Source organism: Dysidea avara, chromosome 2 (genome assembly GCF_963678975.1).
Source record: "Dysidea avara chromosome 2, odDysAvar1.4, whole genome shotgun sequence".
Classification (NCBI taxonomy): domain Eukaryota; kingdom Metazoa; phylum Porifera; class Demospongiae; order Dictyoceratida; family Dysideidae; genus Dysidea; species Dysidea avara.
The window spans coordinates 28293999-28313720 of NC_089273.1; the positions used below are offsets into that span (position 1 = coordinate 28293999).

Genomic DNA, 19722 nt, shown 5'->3' on the forward strand with positions numbered 1-19722 from the left:
AAAAAAATTTATACAAAATGCAAATAATGTATGCAGCTATAATAGTACATACACAGTTAAAAATCTAGGTTTCATACTCTTCTAGTAGCAGCAGATATCTCCAAAAGAGCTTTCCCATCGTATTCTACAATTTTAGAGCATTGGACGATCTTCAATGGACCCTTTTGGACTATACCGTGTTTTTCAGGTTTCTTGCGAAAATCAAAGCATAAACGTGATCAAACACGTGATCTGTAATTCAAATATCTCGAACTTGCAAGGTATTTAAAGTGAATACTCGCACCTTTTTCCGATCATTGTACACGTTCAAGTATTGCTAGTATGCTGCAAGATATGTAAGCCTTGCTAGTTCGAAGCACGGATCACGTGTTTGATCACGTTAATGCTTTGATTTTCGCCAGAAACCTGAAAAACACGGTATCACGAGGGTGATGTGTTGTCTTTAATTAAGAACACGTGATCCGCACGTGATTTTCAAAATTATTTCATTTGAAGAAAAATGCAGTCGGTCGGGCCCGCGCAACATAAGATCAAATAGGTATGGCCTAAGTCTTGATTGATACAAATCAAACAGAAACTCTTGGATTTGCTATAATTTCCTATTAATCTTTCAATCGATATGCCATTCTTGCAAGTGTCTAGAACTACAAAGAACAAGTTTTTCTTATGATATTAATAATATTATGCATAGCTGCTTATAGTATATCAATGCTCTTAACTCTAGCTGGGTTTGATGTACAAAACAAGATAAGTTTAATATGCATAAACCTTCTTAGAAAAAAACTCCATAGTAGAAAAGTAGCTATATATACACCCATAGCCAGTACAAAAAAAAATCATATGAACTATGTAGATGGTTTGGACTTATTGAATGGTATCATTTTGCTAACTTGAAGGAACACACAATCATCTTTGAAATACTGACACACAGAGGTGGTGTTGTAGAGGTCATTGTGAGGTATAAATGATGACAATCCCCATCCTAGAGATGATTTCTCATCAGCTACAACTTTATCACCATATTCATTTGGATTACCTTGATAAATAACCTTCTTTGAATAGTGTCCTGTGTTGCTAAGTTGGTTGAGTAACTGTACAGTAAATATTCCTCTCAGAGGCCAGGACAGTTGATTATCATTTGGACCTTTCATGATACAAAAGAACACAGACAGATGAGTACCTTTGCAATTACCACAGCCATCAGCATAGACACGCAAGCATAACTTGTAAGAGTCGGCAAAGAATGGATCACTAAACCAGTCCAACTTACTATCCTTCTTGTGAGTAAATTCTGGTAGTTTAATGATAACTGGAGAAGTCTGATTACCCAAAGATAGTCTTGCTGCCTGAGCATGTATATTAAAGCTCCATATTGACAGTATTCCTGTTAGTTGCTGTTTTTTCTTTTGTAATTGTGATTGAAGATCACTGATCTTTGTCTGTGTAAATGTTTCAACTTTGGAAAGCTCTACTTGAAAATTCTTCTTGTACTCTGTAAGCAGTTCTTTAGCCAATAGTAAATGGTTTTGCATGTTATTTTTTTCATGTTGGATCTGATCCTTACGTGCAAAGCTCTCTGTACACCCCACTTTATGGTATACACAAGTGATAATTTCTAGTGGGCATATTTTACTGTGTTCCTCCCTCTCTTCAAGTAACATGTTGTCAGCACCACATGCATTAGGACATGGTTGGGGAAGACTTTTACATTTTGATTTGTGGTCACCTGTGATGAACTCATATTTACCTGACATGTCACAATGTTCACATTGCACTCTACGACATGGACAATCATTTTCAACATGATCAACAAAATATTGCCTTTGTATTGTCTTTCCACATTTGTTAGTACACTCGAGGTCTTGAAACTGACAACCATTAAACTGGGATGTACCGGTCTTGCGAAGGTGATCCTCCATAGCACTCAGTTCACCCTGCCACAGGCAACCTTTGCTTTTATTGTCACATAACACATTTAGACTTCTAATAGCTCGGTGTGCTTGCTTATTGGGAACAGACGTGAAATCTTTAGATCGACACATTGGACAGGTATTCTTTAGAATAGCAACTTTCTTGGTAGCATCAAGACAAGATTTACAAAATGTGTGTCCACAACAAACATTGAGGTGAGGATCACGGCTGGGCAGATGACAAATGTTACACACAAATATTTCCAGTGGAGCATCAATGAACTCGTGCAAGTATCCTCCTTGAGCTACCTCAGACATATCTATAAGTGTAAAAAACAATAACTATAAGCACAGATAAATACAACTTCACCTATAGGTGACTACCAGATACAATGAACACACCTAAATGGTTCCAATGGGAAGTATACTATTAGGGTGTACTTCACATGCAGGCCATGTAGAATTACAGTGCACTGAACATAATACTGAAAAAATAGTGGAAATGGCATGAGCTATTTAGGTTTTGCTTAGATGGTTACATATCTACCTGTCTGTACCCTCTGCTATAAAATATAGGCTTGATTTGGCATTGCATGATTAGGACCGAGATGTGACGGTAGCAGCTGTCTCTTTTGTGTCCCATTCATTTTCTACTACTGCATAATACAGTACCACTCAAATGTAATGTGGTCTCACGAGAGTGCAAGTGATTAAAAAACTCACTGATTAATTATAAAAGGGCGTGGCACCTGTTTTACTTGCGAGCATTCATCCCGTTTTGTTTGGATTAATACTTGCAAGCAAAACAGGTTCCAAGTCCCTAATTAGTAAGTATTTAAATCGCTTGCACTCTCGCAAGATGACGTTGTGTTTGACCAGTACCGTACATGTTGTTTTGTGGGAAGCACACTGATTTCTACTTTTGGTGACTGTTGCTACAAGAATTTGTATATATTTTAATAGTAAGAGGTACTTCTCATACTGTTCTCTGTTTGTTATACTATGCAACATGAGGTAAAATGGTCACTTCAATTTTTAGTAATCAGCGGCTGCATATTGATGCGAAAGTTAAGATTATGGTAACAGGTACACATCCAGTACCGTTATTTCCTTATGCTTACGTTCACCAGTCATAAAATAAACAAGCACAAGAAGAAATACATATTAAGTGATTTTATTTCAAGTAGAGACAATGCCATTGAAAGATGCATGGTCTTGATACTGCTGTTGTGCTATATTAGTACCTACTAAGCCAACAATTTATGACAACTCGTCATCACAGTCACTCGAGCCATGTTTTTAAACCATTATATATATTAATGCACCTGTTCTTCACACTGTCATGATGCCATGGCCCATGGCACATGCAATGGCAGCAACTAGTCAGTTTTATTCCTTGTTGACACGATGATTATCTCCACCGCAGCTGACTTCAGGAAGCAGCAATAAGGTACTAAGAATATTTTCAGTGAGTTCCTCTGGTGAAGGAAATTCAAGGCTGGTTTTAGGGTGATATTTTGGGAAAGAAAGCCCAAAACTGCATGATCCCAAATATATAGTACTACCATGCTGTATGATAAAGTTATGTAACAAAATTAACATTATGCCTACAGATAGGTGTGTGCACTATGGGAATCCAAGAAAGAGAGGTAAAAGAATCAGGCCAACATAACATCATTTTGCATTGAAATGTCTAGCTGAGCTGCACAAATCATTATGATCACAGCATTAGGAAGTTTGTAGTACAGAAATGCAATTTGAAACACTGTCATCTAGTAGGGCCACAAGTCATGCCTCATTATCCATTTAAATGATGGCTGGATAGTGATAAATTGAAGGAGGTACAAGGATTGGTTTCACTTTCCCCAAAATTGAAATTGGTTAGGCAGTATATGTGACCGGATTTGTGAAAAGGTACCTTTTCCACACATTTTACATGCCAGCAAACAAAATGATGTAACAATTGACCCTGTACACTGCTTAACTTGCTCTTAGTAACAAAACATAGCCAGATACTGTAGCTACACTCATGGAAAATTTCAGCAAATTATATGACACGATCAAAAAGTTATGAAGCTTCAATGTTCAACAAATGGGTCAAATTGTGTATGTGAAAAAGGTACCTTTTCGCAAATCCGGTCACATATCTTGAAGCAGTTTGGAAATAGGTTATACTGAAAGATATTGAAACTGTGCACACCAAAGTTAAGATTCAAGCTAAAGTTAGCAGTGATGAGGCACAGGTTACGACTAACTGACTAGAAGAGGGGATGCAAAGAGACGTACCAGGGCAGTAAAGGAGGTATAATTGTCAATGAAAACAGTGAATTGTCTATTATTTACTTTGCATCATGCAACACAATATCATCCTACATAACAGTAAACAAACACACTTGTAGGAGATTATGGACACTAATGGAGCAAGTCAGTAACAACATGTACAGTTAGCAGTCACGTCCATAAAAAGAAGCTTAATACACTAGAAACCTCACATAAAAGTTGAGGCTGTCCAAATTTTTCTTCTAAGTTGTGGCCATAATCAAAGAAAAAGCAAAACACTGAAAACATACCAAAAGAGAATATTCAGTTAAGCCTGCAGGTTGACAACACAGGTAAGTGATGTACAGTAGGTACACTGTAATGTAAACCAAAATAAGGTAATTTGTATCATTTTTTGTTGGTAACTACTCCACAAAGAAAGAGATCACATCGATGTGGAGAGTGTGTTGGATGTACATCCAAGGGTTGTCAGAAGTGTTCTGTCAGTTAAGTATGGTAGCCCTGGCAAGAAGAAACAGTGCTGTGTAATAGGCATTTATACAAAATTACAGAAAGGGCTTTGATGCATAAACATTTCTATACAACAGTAGTGCTGAGCGGTTTTGATATTTCATAGACGGTACGGTATTGTCAACTTGATATTGCGGTATGACTAAATTATTGGCATACCTTAGTTTAATGCTATTTAGACCTACAGTACTAGATTTAGACACAGAAATAACCCTAAAATTTCAGTAAACGACAGAATTGTGTTGAAAGCCAATTGCAATACATTTACTGCAGCACATTCATATGTGTTTTAAGTAGACCTTCACACAGGGTATGTTGTTGTAGCTACTAAAAGACTTGTGTTTAGAATTTACGGTATTTGCGGTAGTTAACAAATTGGACGGTAACAAAAACAGATACCGCGGTTTAACTAAAATATTGTCATATTGCTCAGCACTATACAACAGCATGTGTAGTGACATGAGTTTGGCTAAAAGATGGTACCGGGATGTAAGTAATACACAAATTTATGATGTCACTTGTTAAGGTCAATATTTGCGCTATGAACTCTGAGTAATTCCTGTTAACGTCAACGAGTCACTCTGGATACTTGTGGTATATTGATTATTAACTTCTGACTGACTGTTGTACATTACACCCTTATCATAGGAGCTACATACCAACAAGAATGAGCTGTGGCTGCTTGACTCAACGGCAAACATTTATACCAGCTGTATCAATGCCTTTAAGGAATGGTTAGCTTCAAAGATGGAGACTACGTGGAAGGATATTTTGCCGTTTCAGAGATGAGCATGAATACAGTTATAGTAAACTAAACTTATATACCTAATTTAGATTTCAAATATGCCCCTACAATCAAATAGTAGTGATTGTGGTGTCTTTTTTTGGTAATTAATACCTAGCATGCTTAATAACAAGTAATATATTTGTATATACTATTATGTATTACATGAAATGATGGGAGAACAGTCATATCAGTTTTCACAGGTAATTATTAGCTAGCCTGGCAGCGCCCACCTCTAGCTGAAACACTGGAATGTTATTAAACAATTATGTCTCAAATAACTACAGCAAGAATGGCACGTCCAACAGTCACACAAAGTATTTAGTTTGTGAAATAGATTAACGTACAGCTGCTAACATAATCAAACATTCTTTCCATATTGACTAGGCACCTTTATGAGTACATCAGCTCCAACTACAAGGCCTATCTTCTTTAAAGAGCATCCTATTGGTGACTATACAAGCAACCTCAATAATGTTACATTTCATAAAGCTTTGTGACATGTATTATGTACTTCTATAGTATCCATGGTAACTTCATAATAAACATACAAATTACCAACGATGCATCTAATTAGTGTCACCTGTTTTCTGTTAACACACTACAAATTTTGAATGCTAGAGTGACCAGACCCTTCCTCTAAGCAAAGACACAGGCAACACCAGACTACATAGTGGATAATGTACACATAACTCACTCTAACAAACTCTCTGTTTCCCATCTACTTCCCGCATCTGTTTACTGTCAGCTTTATAATGATTATGTTTGCATACTGCACAAGGATGGTAAAGCTACCTTACAAGAGTGTCAGCTCACACAGGGATGTGCCCACAGTTGCTGGGACCAGCAACCACTACAAATTGACCTCTTATGCAAATGAAGGAGCCCACATTTTATCCTGGACTTAAGTTGTTTCTTGTAGCCATCACTATTCTAAACCTGGTGCTCACATGATACTAAGTTAGTGCAAATTCATGTTTGTTATCGCTACACAACTACAACTGCAAATATGTCTGATGGGAAACAGGGGATAGCCTTATTACGCAGCAAAACTGTAAATATTTTCATGTAGGGAAACACACATCAGATCAGAGAGTGGATAACATGGAAGATGACAGCTAAAGGAAACTTATCACTGTACAAGCTATGTGCATTATTTAGAACAATACAATAACTTGAATTACTTTAGTCACGGAATAATTACCTCCGCTTTAAGTATCTATTCAAAATAATAGCTTCATTAGTGGTACATATTTGCATCCATTGTCGGGAAGAGAAGCCCTTGTCCCCTTGTCATATCAATACAGTAACATACCTTCAATTTCAAACAATAAGGTCAAATGACTCGATTTGGTATCAACAACATATAGTAGTGTTCTAAAACTAAAGTACTCTTAGTAAGGCAAATATGTATCAGTTAACTAAAACTATAACTAAAAGCAAATCGTGTTATAACTAAAACTAAATCTAAAACTAAAAAGAATCCAGAAAGATAACTAAAACTAAAAGATTTCCTTATGCACAACTAAAACTAAAACTAAAATTACAAAGACAATATAATCATAACTAAATCTATAACTAAAATGAATTTAGAAGGATTACTATAACTAAAACTAAAATTATTCATGAAACTAGCTATGACTATAACTAAAACAACACAGAGAATATAACCATAACTAAACCAATAACTAAAAGGAATTAAGAAAAATTACTAAAACTAAAATTATTGACAAAACTGACTATGACTATAACTAAAACTAAAAGTCTTTACTAAAACAACACTAAGGTATAGGTGGCTCTTAGCACCACCAACCATATCAAAGGCCTAAAAGTGATATTTCTTCGAAGGCAACAATCATATCTCCAGTTTCATGGTTGATATAACAATGGGGTACTACCATGAGCATTCCACAATGGCCAGAAGGGAAGCTGATTTGTGAATGTTGATTTTTTGGTTTGTGGACCCTACGTATGTGAGACCATCAACATTTCATTCCTTGTAACCCTTCACCGCCCACATCAATAGTACCCACATCACATATTAATTATCTGATTATAGATCACGTAAATGCATTATTTCATGAAGCACAAGTGTAAGTATTAACTGTACATATAAAGAGTAATTAAAGGGTGGAGACCTTTATGTGGCTACTCTATTACAGTATTCCAATCTATCAAAATCTGTATACTGCACGGAGGGAAATTTGGAGGAGGAAAGATTTGGCAATCAAGCAAAATATCACTGTTGGCAAAATAAAATTTGGCAAATTGTTAGCAAAGCGCATGCCCTATTTAATTAATGTAAGTACTGATTGCTGTGTCTGAAGCGATAACTGGGAGTGCCACGCCTCTTTGGCGCCTGGAGTCAGCTATCAACTAACAGTACATCCACACCCTCCGAAATAGTGAATATCATACTTAATATGGTAGGATTCGCTACTTGTCACGTCTGTTTCGAGGTGAGGTTTGAGGATACCACGTGTACAGTAGCTGAGTAGCTAGCTACTAGTCTCGTGCGCCTGACCCATAAAGGGCGCGCAAGACTAGCTAGTTACCTAGTGAAGTAGTTGAGGGAGGCTTGGCTCTAGCGTGATGCCTGGCCCAGTAGCCCTTGGTTGAGTAGAAAAATTGATTAGTTCGAGGCTTGGTTTGCTATTTTCTTCACCAGTAAAATATTTGGATGGAGAAAATTTGGGAAATTTATGGTCAATCGCCAAATTTTAACGGCGCCAAAGTTTCCCTCTATACAGTACCCATGCACCATGATGAGCAAGAGTGGAAGTCAAGTTAACGATCAATAATCACCTCCCACTCACATCAGTTTTTGTTCTACTAGGTGACAGGAAACAAGCAATTATAATGAAGGCCTAATCCAGCATTATATTTTTACATACATTGGCATTGGGTTTGGGGCTGCTTTAGGTGTCATTGTTAAGATCTGGGAGGGGCCACGCCTGACTGAAAATTCTGGGTTAAGCCACCAATTGTAGATTCCTTGTCTTTGGTGTCTGGTTGAGCTTGGCAATATACTGGTATTGTTAGCAATCTATGATATTTAAGTCATACTAGTTTTGATACCACCTGTTTTTTTAATACTGGCATACTGCCTTGGGTACTATGACCTCCCTGTGGGCTTGTTTCACCCCATATTTAGAAGGTAACCAGACATGTGACAATGATTGCAGACAGGTGCTGATGGGATGGTATATTTAACAGAATGGCCCAAACAGCAGAATTGGCAATACTGATGTAGTCTGCAAACCAAACTATGTAAACAAGTTTGTTTGTGGTAGTTTGTAACTGAGGTTTGCTGAGCTACATGTACCATGGGTATTTGGTACTTTTGTTGAGGTAAATGACAGTTGCTTTAATACTAATGGCTTTTACATTAATACAGAGATATTTAGTAATACTGTGATACTTTTTATGGAAGGTATACCGTTTGCTATTTTTCAATACCACCCAGCACTAGTGTCTGGTCTCCATTTGCCCTCTCCAGTTATTTTCAATAGCTGACAGATCTACAGTGATATGGTCCTTATTCTAGTTGAAAATTCTAATTTTTTGTGTACTTGTTAACATTTTTTTTGTAAATAATTGGTGAACCCATGCATACCGTATCAAAAGAAAGAAATGGTGCCACACACCCTAGCTATATCAATTATTGTCTGAAAAGTGAAGTATCCATTACGAGTTGTTGTCAGCTTTGTTTCAAACATTACGGATCAAGAACTATTCAAAAACACCTCTGCAATCCACACATACCAATAGAAAGAATTGGCACTGCATGCCCCAGTTATCATCTGAAAAGTGAAGTATCTTCATTGTCGGCTATGGTCAACCCGTTACACAATATTACGAATCAAGAACTGTTCAAAAAGCACCTCTCCAATCAAAGTATAGCCACTATGAAAATTACAGACAATTTCCATTACAACGGGAAGCCATCATGTACTACCGCCAAATCAACACTTTTCACTGTCAGCAAAGATGAATGGGACAGTGCACTGTACATACTGCAGTATGCCAAAGGCACCTCTTGGGTCGAAGCGATGTCGAACAGTGAAAAAATTCAAGCTGTAGCCTTAGCCATTATCTAGTTATGCTTGTCTGAAGGCATCAATTAATCAGCCAGTCAGTCATTAGAAAATTCCATTAAATAATTTTATTTTTTAATTCAGTAGCAGCTTGGTCGATCTCAGATTGTTTGGGCTTAGTTTTTCCTAACCAATACGTCTTCGTTGTGTGGGAAAAGTGAGGCTGGTTTTTGGCGATGTTTCTTCATGGACCACGCCCACTCCTTTTGTGGTCCCTACTATGATAATACTGTATGATGGTAAACAACGCATACACACAAACTAACTCCCTTACTTATCACTCCAGTAATCTTAATAGTTCTTTTCTTCACTCCAGCAAAGTTTCCAGTAGCGAGAGCGTTTGGTCGAGGGGTCCGAAACTACGGGGTTCTCGAACGACGTGATTCTGAATCGCACTGATTCTACAACTGACTCTGTGATCCCAACATTGATTCCTGTGATTGGTGCTAATCAAACTTGTTTCCAAATAAGGATATATAGAAATACGGAGAAACACAAAGATTTACAGCAAAATTTAACAAGCATCACCCATTATTTTCCGGATATTTCCGGTAAATGGAGAGCTTCAAGAAACCCACACAGGCAATCGTGTTGTTATCTACCACTGTAACCCATAGCTGGTTGTACATATTAAGCATTTAACATAGCTAACACATAGATAGCCACATGTATTTTTCAATATAAACATTATATCTGTGTAAGCTAAGGTACAAAAAATACATTACTATAATAATTGAATACAGTCTGTCAGCTACACTACACAACATTAATATAAACTAATAAAACATTTAGCTGTTATTGGCTAGGATTCTGTTAATCAAACTGTTTACTCTAACTTGCAAATTTGAAAAAACAAACAGTCATTTTTAAGAAACTGACAGGTGGATGATACATTGTGGAGGTCGTGATGAGTTATAAACTCCATATTACCCCAACCTTCTGTTCTGAAAGTTGCAACAAGATTTCCAGTCACTCTGCTTGCTTTACCGACTGGTGTATTGCTATCATATATTACTATTGTTTTACGATGGGCACAGTCACTGATTTGGTTCAACAAAACTACTTCAAACTTTCCCTTCAGTGGCCAACTGAGATGATCATCATTGGGACCCTTCATAAGGTGAAGTGTGACTGAATAGTAAACATGACGGACAACACTTAAGGTGGTGAATTTAAGAAACATCTTGTATCCTGTTTCATGAGTGAAGAATGGAGTACTGTAACAAGCCCGTTCAGACACTCGTCTTCTTAAGACACTACTACCACTGCCAGAAAAATTGGCCAGTTTTAATATCACTGGTGCTACTTCTCCTGATCCCTTTGTGGCTGCCATTGCATTTATCCTCACATTCCAAATTCCAAACAAGCCATCAAGTTGCTTCTGTGCAATGTTAAGCTCTATTTCAATTTCATCCAATTTCTCTGCAGTATTCCTTTCTGTGTTATTGACACCTGCTTCAACTTCATTCTGTAACTTGAATAGCTCATTATTGGTGATGAAAAGGTGGTCATAAAACTGCTCTTTATTATGCTGCTTCATATCTTTGCGGGCAACCAGCTCTGCACAGCCTATACAATGAAACGGACATTCGACTTTTGTAAGAGGGCAGACATCTTTGTGCTTCTCCTTATCTCGACGAGGGATGCCATCTATCTCACAGTTATTGGGACAAGGTACCAACTCACTGAGACATTGTTCATTATGTTCATCAGTTATGTACTGGTGTGTGCCTGTAGTAAAGCAGTACTGGCAGACAGCAGGACGACAAGGACACTTGTCTCTCATGTGGATATTAACACTTTGTCTTGGTATCATGGAATCACATCCAAGAGAACATTTCACCCACAAAAATTGACAGCTAACAAGGTGATTATCAAGTTTGGACAGTGCTCCCTGCCACCTGCACATATTTGGTTTGTTAGTACAGTACACCTCTAGAGCTTTAATAGTACGATCAACTTGTTTGTTTGGGACCACAGTAAACTGTTTATCACAGTTCATAGGACACACTGTGGTGTTATAGAGACATGACTTACAGAAGAGATATCCACAACACACACTGAGCTGAGGATCACGACTGACATTATGACAAACACAACATGTTAACATTGATGGTGGTGTGTTCACAAACTGGTATTTTGACCAATCAGATTCTGCCATCTTTATATCACCTATAAACTGTGTAATATAGATGATCATTACAGTACACAGAAACAGTGACATGTATACTACATACTAAACTTATACTCATAACATTTCAATTTAACCATAGCAGTCATGTGTCATGGTCTGAGTGGATGAACTTGTTATCATCATCTAAGGTGAGTCAAGATTTCAACAGTTGGGTTGTGTATAGTAGGTGTCTTGGTTGTGTGGTACACATCATGATGTCCACACCATTCATGTAACATAGCTAGGAAACTTTCGTAAGCTAAAACTATATGCATACGGAGAGTCAATAATTTTATGAATGCACATAATGAACACCTACAAGTTGTTCACTGGATTAGCTGTACTAGGCCAGCCTGGCCATCATAGTTTAGGGCTAGATATATCCCTGAGTTCACAATGGTATACACAAGAGTAGATAAAGGAGATTATTTACTCTTGGTGAAGCCATCAATACAATCACATTAAAACCAAAAACATTTCAGGGGAATATATCTATAAACACTGTATAGCTTTAAGGGGCATTTATAGAAGCCAGACACAAAAGAATTTCAAAGCCATTCATATAGGATGTGATGTCATTGTGTGTGTCTAGAAGGAACCTTGGTAGCAGATACAAAACAATGTGTTGCCAACAGCTTGACACACACAGGCTAATGGTGTTGGCGATCAGCAAGTTAATTCATATTACCCAGGCCTTCACTGTGACTACCACTCATCCAACAAGTCAAGAATGATAGTACAGTACTGATAAGATCACAACTGATTATGAAATAATATGTTAAGCTTACAGCAATATAACCTAGCTCGCTAGTCTGCTATATTGTAGCTTAGGGGATATTATGACTGAAACGTCAGGGTAGGAATCTGAACCATATACTGTTTATAATGTTTTGCACCTATTGCCCTAGGGCATAGGTGGGACTTTACAGGGGAAATTGACACAAAACTGTTGTCGCACAATGGGCATTTGACAAGCTCCCAAATAGGCTTTGTTGCTGCCTTCTATACAATGTCAAATCAACGTGTTGCACCAGGAGTTTATGGTGGGGATTTGACATGCAGGGTTTGCCCCTTCTTTGACATTCAGGTGTGTCAAATCCCCATATATTCCCGAGGGGAGAGTAGTGGGGCAATACATAGATATTCACTCACTTCTTGAAACTGTTTAGTCTTCAATCTTCACGACACTAGGCTAAAATTTAAAGTTCATCCCCCGCGCGTAGTCCGAAGTAATAATTCCTATACGCGCTTAGATCTTGGTGAAGTATCTCACCCAGGTATCTCACCCACTCTACAGCGGGTGAGATACCGTACTACCGGGCAGTTAGAGAAACGTGATAGTCACTACTAACTTGGGTAAGTATAATGATTATTACCTTGTTGTGTACCCGTCAGTCAGTGCACTTTTTTATGAATTGTCAGAATTTAAGAAATTGGATTACATGTTGAAACTTCGTTTTGTGTATGTATGTATGTACTGTAAGTTACTCATTTTGTATTTGTGTTCTCAGGGCATAGCTGAAAAACAGCCTTTTTGGTAGTCTCGCGTGGCCAGACTAGTCTCGTGCCCAGACCGCTTTTTTTCTTTTTGTGTGGGGGCGGAGAAAAAAAGGGTCTGGTGGATCTCCAATACATTTTTTGTGCAGCCGAATCTACAACTTTTGTAGTCTCGCGGCGCCCGACCCTAAAAAGAGGGTCTGGTGAAACTGTGTACAAAAAGTTTGGCGCTGCCGGAATGTTGGAAGCTCCAATCAGATCGCTCCATTTCAAATTGATTATGTAATGTGTACGTTTCAAAAGATTTGCGGCTTACGGTTAATTACATCCGGTGACTCTGCTGCTTAAACTCATTGAGAAAACAGCCATACAATTCTGTTGGGTTCGTTTTAATGTTGAATAAATAAAGTAGCGCTATTGGTTTGGTGATGCTGTAAGCGGATCTGGTTGAATGGATGTTGTAACGTAAACAGTGCACTTACGTAACACGTAAAACGTCATCCAATAAACATTCCAGAGCTCAAACTTTTTGTACACAGTTTCACCAGACCCTCTTTTTAGGGTCGGGCGCCGCGAGACTACAACTTTTGGGGATCGTTGATTATAGTTGTGATGAATAGCAAAGGCCTGTTAACGAAGCGACAATAGGAAATACGGCGTGCGTACCCAAGGATGCAGCCTTGCCAAGCAACCGCGCGCCGTATTTCCTATTGTTGCTTCGTTAACAAGCCTTTGCTATTCATTACCACTAATCAACGATCCCCAAAAGTTGTAGATCCGGCTGCACAAAAAATGTATTGGAGATCCACCAGACCCTTTTTTTCTCCGCCCCCACACAGAAAAAAAGCGGTCTGGGCACGAGACTATGGCCAGACCGCTTTTTCTCCGTCACGGCGCTTATCGATTAGAGATTATAAGCGCCTACTCCGAAATAGGGTCTGGTCCAGAATCAATACGTAAACTTGTTTTCACACCCCAAACAAAAGCTCGAGGTGTTTAATCAACTTTCATCATAAAACGTACTTCCTTTTAATTTTCAAGCCACGTACACACTGGAACCATGAAGAATAGCCAGTAGAGTCGATGAGAAACACTGAGGCTGGTTTTCTAAGGCTAAAAAGAACACGGGTTGATTCCTTGCTCAGTTTGCCTTATAGCCTTTTCGTTTACACAAGGAATCGATCCGTTACCCTTTTTAATCGTAGAATACCAGCCTCAGTGTCTCTCATCAACTCTACCGGCTATCGTCCATGGCATTTCCAGTGCGTACATGGCTTGAGATTTAAAAGGAAATATATGTTTTATGATGAAAGTTGATTAAACACCCCGAGCTCTTGCTTGGGGTGTGAAAATGAGTTTACGTATTGATTCTGGACCAGACCCTATTTCGGAGTAGGCGCTTATAATCTCTAATCGATAAGCGCCGTGACGGAGAAAAAGCGGTCTGGCCATGCGAAACTACCTTCTAGGCTGATGCTATTTTCCCTGATTTAATAAAGTAAATAGATTTTTTTTTTAAATGCCTGGCACTTTGCTACTGTTACCTTACACATTGACAACATTGTAAATGATGTAGTTTCATTAGTACTCATGGTCCTTTACTTTCAGACCTTGAGCGTACTGGTTTATTTGTTGAACTAGTTAGAAGTTGGGTGTCTAGGTCACTTCTGCCATCAACAATATCTAGAGTTTGTCATCTACATAAACGCTACGCTATAAGACATCATCTACATTTGCGAATAAGCTGTCGTCAGAATTGTGGGATATTAAACTTTTAACTGTTTTTTTAGTTAATGTATACTGTAATTTACGGTTTTGTCTTGCCAGGGATCCAGCTACCTGTGTTTCAAGTAGTTGTATATCCCAAGGGGTGTCATGTAGGTGCGTGCTGTAGGTAGATCTGCGGCCGCGGTCAAAGTCTTGACCGGCCGAAATTTTGCTTTTACCTGTGACTAAGAGCTTTTTTCAACCTTTGATCGGTGACTTAGTGATGATATTTTAACACTTTTCGATTGTGGGTTGGAAGCTTTTACCCTTGACTGTTGAATTGGCATGATTTTGGTGGCCTTGACCTTTGACTTAGACTTTGACCGCGGTCGCAGATCTACCTACAGTGAATACCTGTGTGTCACCCCCTTGTTAGGCCCCCCTTACCTTATAGCTATTCCTGTATGTTGTCATTATCATGTCCTCCACTACTATAACAACATGTATATTACCATACGACTAGTAACATCATCCATACTTGGTACATGTGACTAGTGTCTTCAGGGCTACCCAGTGGTACTACTGTCTGAGCGCACAGATAGCTGCTTTGCATGCTGTTAAGTGTTTTAATAACGTCAAAAGTTACCGAAAGTTCCACAGTGATACATTAATCCAAATCTGGAACAATTTCTCGTGTTTAGAATTGAAAGCTAGTAGTGTTGTCCAGTCAAGTATTCAGTGATTGGCCATAGCAGGTTAACGATAATCAATAGTTCCTAGTACTAATAATGACACTTCCTTCATGGCATATATACTAGAACACCTTAAACCACGAGATTGCATGTTTCTCGCACTTACCACCCATCAAACATAGCCAGAAAGCATATGTACGTATTTTGATGGCATGCAACATAGAAAAGTGAGAACTACTAACTTATAGTGGTACAGTCCCTTATGACATTTGAAAATCCATGAGTTGTAAATTGCTAAAATTTTGTGGCATAGAACTGATTCAAAACATGTTTGCTTCATTTGTAATAATACATACGTAATTAGTTTCAAAAATCATCAGGGTGGTATCAGAGGAGGTTGGTCACATGTCATCAAACATCTCGTGATCTTAAAAGAAAAGTTCAACCCATTCAACCCCGACATCTCAGTATCCATATAAAGTATTCTAATGCACTTATTGATATCAATAAATTACGGTTCCCAGAACCCTTCTTTCAGCTGCCCAACACTTTGCAAGGCTTTTATAACCAAGAAACAAACACTGTATTCCTCGTGAATGTGACAAAGGACTTCACAATATTGATGCTAATTTCAGGCACCATATGTAATCATATGTAGCAGTACGTCTCAGGGCTATGAAGCGTGACCAATCTCTTCTGGGGTGGTATTAGAGCATTTACCAGTCCAATGTGTGCTATTTAATTGTCAGTACAACAAGAAATGGCTCACTTAAATTTCCTCTGATTTCCTTCTACTATATGTATATAACTTTTGTTTGAATTGTTCTTTCATGATTTTGTGATTTGATATAGAATCTTTATATATTGTGATATAAGCCTAGGTGTAGATTTTAGCTATAATTAGAGAAAATATACCCAAGATGTCATTGTACACTGTACTTTTTTGATAATAGAGCCTGCAATATTGTATGCTAGTCATGTACCATGCTGTATTATACATCTAGCACATCAGTGCTTCAAGTATTATCAGTGTAAATGCACAAGCTGAGTGATAAGTTTGTATATCGTGATATATATCAATAATTGTGATAGGAAAATATCCTATATCGCACACCCCTTTTTGCTACGTATGTTTGTTGTTGTGTTTAGGTTGAAATTTGTTGTATACATATGACAAGTTACTACAATGGCCGACAATGTTTCTGGCGGATACAGATACCAGTTCGTTGATTCCCCACCATCTTACATAATGCTGTGCAGCTTGTGTAAACTTCCCAGTAGAAACCCACAGCTTAGTTTATGTTGTGGTGAGCTGTTCTGTAAACCATGTTTGTCATCTCACAACACTAAGTCTTGTCCACACGGCTGTGATGAAGAGTTTGTGACAGTACCCAACAAACACATTGACAGAGCCATCAAGAACCTTGCTATTTTCTGTACAAATTCCAAGAAAGGCTGCAAGTGGCAAGGTAAACTGAGTTCAATTGATAGCCATATAAATGGTGATTCTGATGACACTGGTAGTTGCCAGTTTGAAGATATGACATGTCCTTTGAGTTGTGGGAAGACGTTTCAGCGACGATATGCATCTAGTCATGTTGAGACAGAGTGTCCACGACGTGAAGCAGAATGTGAATATTGCCACATTAAAGGAGAACATGACGACATTGTTGATGGCGAACACTTCAAACTTTGCCGTGATACCCTCTCCCCTTGTCCAAACAACTGTAAAATTGGAAGTGTTCCTCGAAAAGACAAAAGTGAACACATGAAAGTTTGTCCACTTGAAATTATTATCTGTGAACATCACAACGTGGGGTGCAAGCATACTTTTCCACGTCAGAATCAGGAACAACACAACAAAGAAATGATGGAAGAACATTTGTTGCTGACTTGTGAAACACTGGGGAATGCTGAAGATGAGTATCAAGCAAAGATAGCCAGTGTCAAGAAGAATGCTGAGGAAAGATGTAAAAAGCTACAAATGCAATTAAGTAATGTAACAAGGCAATTGGAAATGCTGTGCTCTATTTGGAGTATCAAAATAAATTCCATGGCTGTGATGTCATGCAGTGATCAAGTAGCTCCTGTAACTTTTAAAATTTCAGATTTTGCTAATAAAAAGTCAAGCAAGCAACGATGGCGTAGTCCCCAGTTTTATAGCCACAATGGAGGCTATACAATGGTGCTTACAGTTAATCCTGCTGGTGACAGTTTAGTTCTGTCTAGTCACATTTCAGCCTATCTTCATGTAGTTAAAGGAGCGAATGATGACAAGCTGGTGTGGCCTCTTAAAGGAAGATTTATTGTAAAGCTCTTAAACCAAATTGAGGATAAAGAGCATCATCCAATAACATTCACGTATGACGTCAAAACATCTTCTGATAAAGCAAAGCGAGTTATACAACCAGGTATACTCTCTACTGGTCTGGGGCAAACAGAATTTATTAGTCATGTGAATTTCCACAAATCCACTACTAGTTGTCAATACTACAAAGATGATTGTGTATACTTTGAGGTGCGAAAGTATTAGCACTAACACAACTGATTATGTCTGTTAGTTGTATATATATAGCTAGTTTGGTTGAATATTATAAATATATGTACATTGTCTTGTACAGTGCAAATATGATCTGTTTGGTTAATATACAGTAAAACTTGATCCTAAGTCACATGTGAATACAATGAACTCCCCTCTTCAATGCTTTGATACAACATGGGCCAATGTAACAGTGATGTACACTACAGCAGCCATGCCGACTCATGTAAATAATAATTGTCTTAATGTTAATACAACTGTTACTTTGCAACATAAAATTAGAATATCAAAATTTTGAAATTTTTAAGACACAAGTAGTTAACAATGGAGGTTTCATTTTGTAAGAATTTTCTAAATGCTGATGAAGATATATTGCAGGGGCGGTTTTAGGCTGAAAATAGTGTGCGCCCTCTACGATTTCTGTGGGTCATAATATCACCAAGAGTTTAACATACTGTGTTATATTAGGACTTTTTGTACTGGCAAAACTTCATGCGTTTGCCTTTGAAATGTTCAACAGCATGTAGTGACTTTTTGTTTCTTTTTTTGTCTTCAGTTACAGCTAGGTTGAAATTGCAATCCAGCGTGGAACAAAATCCCATCTGAAAATTTCTAGATCCGCCACTGTAATGTTACACATTCGTGGAACTTTTCTCACATGTAATGGGTGTATAGCACATGGCTGAATATATGCAACAGGACTCATTTTTTTCTGAATAAGGTAATTAGAAAATTTATATAAAATGATTGTGTGTGTTACATTGTGTCCTCTTCTCCCAGCACAGAGAAAAGTTCAGTATTTTATGATTAATAATTTCCATGATAAATTCTACCTATTCTACCCACACTGAGTTCTCATTTGTACAGTATATTACATTACAAGAAAGATTCAAACTTAGCCTTACGTACATATATAACATAATTCTGCTTGTGTGATTAAAATGTCAAGTTGTAAGTGTGTATCAACATCACAATTAAGATATTTATATAAATTATTGGTATGCACAGTACTTCAATGGCTAACCACTTAACATGAAATGTTATAAAGTGATTTTGTACATGTAAGCTAAACGTTTAATTTAAGGGATCGGATGTGATGCATTCCAATAGCATCCATACTGGCTGAAATGAAGGTGAAGTGGTCTGCTGCTCTTCTGTTATTCCTCCCTCCTACTTATAGCTTTCTAGTGTCATTCCATGACACACTCTAATAGAACAGTCAGCAATGATCTAATGGAGCGGCCACAAATTTAGACACAGCTGCATTTTATCACACATAACGTTTAAAATACTTATCTCATGCACCAAAAACAGTGTGAAAGTGTAACATTAAATTATATGGTGTCAAATAAATAATCTTTGTGGAAGACTATTATAACAGTCAAGTGCTGGCCACTGTAAAGTTCTTATAACAATAACAACAATGGTTGTTCATGCATGGGTAAAGATTATTATTATTATTGTTATCCTTTCAAGTGAATTAAGCAGAATTTGAACATTGAGACTGTGGTTAGAATTGACTAACATTGCAGT

The 19722-nt window shown here is 37.8% G+C and overlaps 3 protein-coding genes across 4 annotated transcripts; 1 reads left to right on the forward strand and 2 right to left on the reverse strand.

Annotated features, from left to right (window-relative positions):
- Positions 1–639: 639 nt before the first annotated feature.
- Positions 640–10070, reverse strand: LOC136247024 (TNF receptor-associated factor 4-like). The gene is made up of 2 exons (XM_066038613.1): positions 9856–10070; positions 640–2230 (listed from the first exon to the last, which is right to left on the reverse strand). The coding sequence occupies exon 2, from the start codon at positions 2226–2228 to the stop codon at positions 846–848; it is 1383 nt and encodes a 460-aa protein (XP_065894685.1). The 5' UTR covers positions 2229–2230; positions 9856–10070; the 3' UTR covers positions 640–845.
- Positions 10071–10197: 127 nt separating this feature from the next.
- On the reverse strand, positions 10198–12998 carry LOC136247023 (TNF receptor-associated factor 5-like). Of its 2 annotated transcripts, none has more exons than XM_066038612.1 (2): positions 12907–12998; positions 10198–11760 (listed from the first exon to the last, which is right to left on the reverse strand). In XM_066038612.1, exon 2 carries the CDS (start codon positions 11740–11742, stop codon positions 10408–10410), a length of 1335 nt encoding a protein of 444 aa, XP_065894684.1. In that variant the 5' UTR covers positions 11743–11760; positions 12907–12998; the 3' UTR covers positions 10198–10407. The 2 variants fall into 2 exon arrangements, with proteins under 2 accessions (XP_065894684.1, XP_065894683.1); XM_066038611.1 differs by having other exon boundaries at positions 10198–12019; positions 12907–12968.
- LOC136247025 (TNF receptor-associated factor 4-like) lies at positions 12965–18322 on the forward strand. The gene is made up of 2 exons (XM_066038614.1): positions 12965–13110; positions 16800–18322. Exon 2 carries the CDS (start codon positions 16837–16839, stop codon positions 18181–18183), a length of 1347 nt encoding a protein of 448 aa, XP_065894686.1. The 5' UTR covers positions 12965–13110; positions 16800–16836; the 3' UTR covers positions 18184–18322.
- The last annotated feature ends 1400 nt before the right edge of the window (positions 18323–19722 follow it).

What these genes read in the sequence shown, in the direction of transcription:
- LOC136247024 (XM_066038613.1), bottom strand. Translation starts at nt 2,228, where the DNA reads ATGTCTGAGGTAGCTCAAGGAGGATACTTGCACGAGTTCATTGATGCT.
- LOC136247023 (XM_066038611.1), bottom strand. Translation starts at nt 11,805, where the DNA reads ATGTCACTGTTTCTGTGTACTGTAATGATCATCTATATTACACAGTTT.
- LOC136247025 (XM_066038614.1), top strand. Translation starts at nt 16,837, where the DNA reads ATGGCCGACAATGTTTCTGGCGGATACAGATACCAGTTCGTTGATTCC.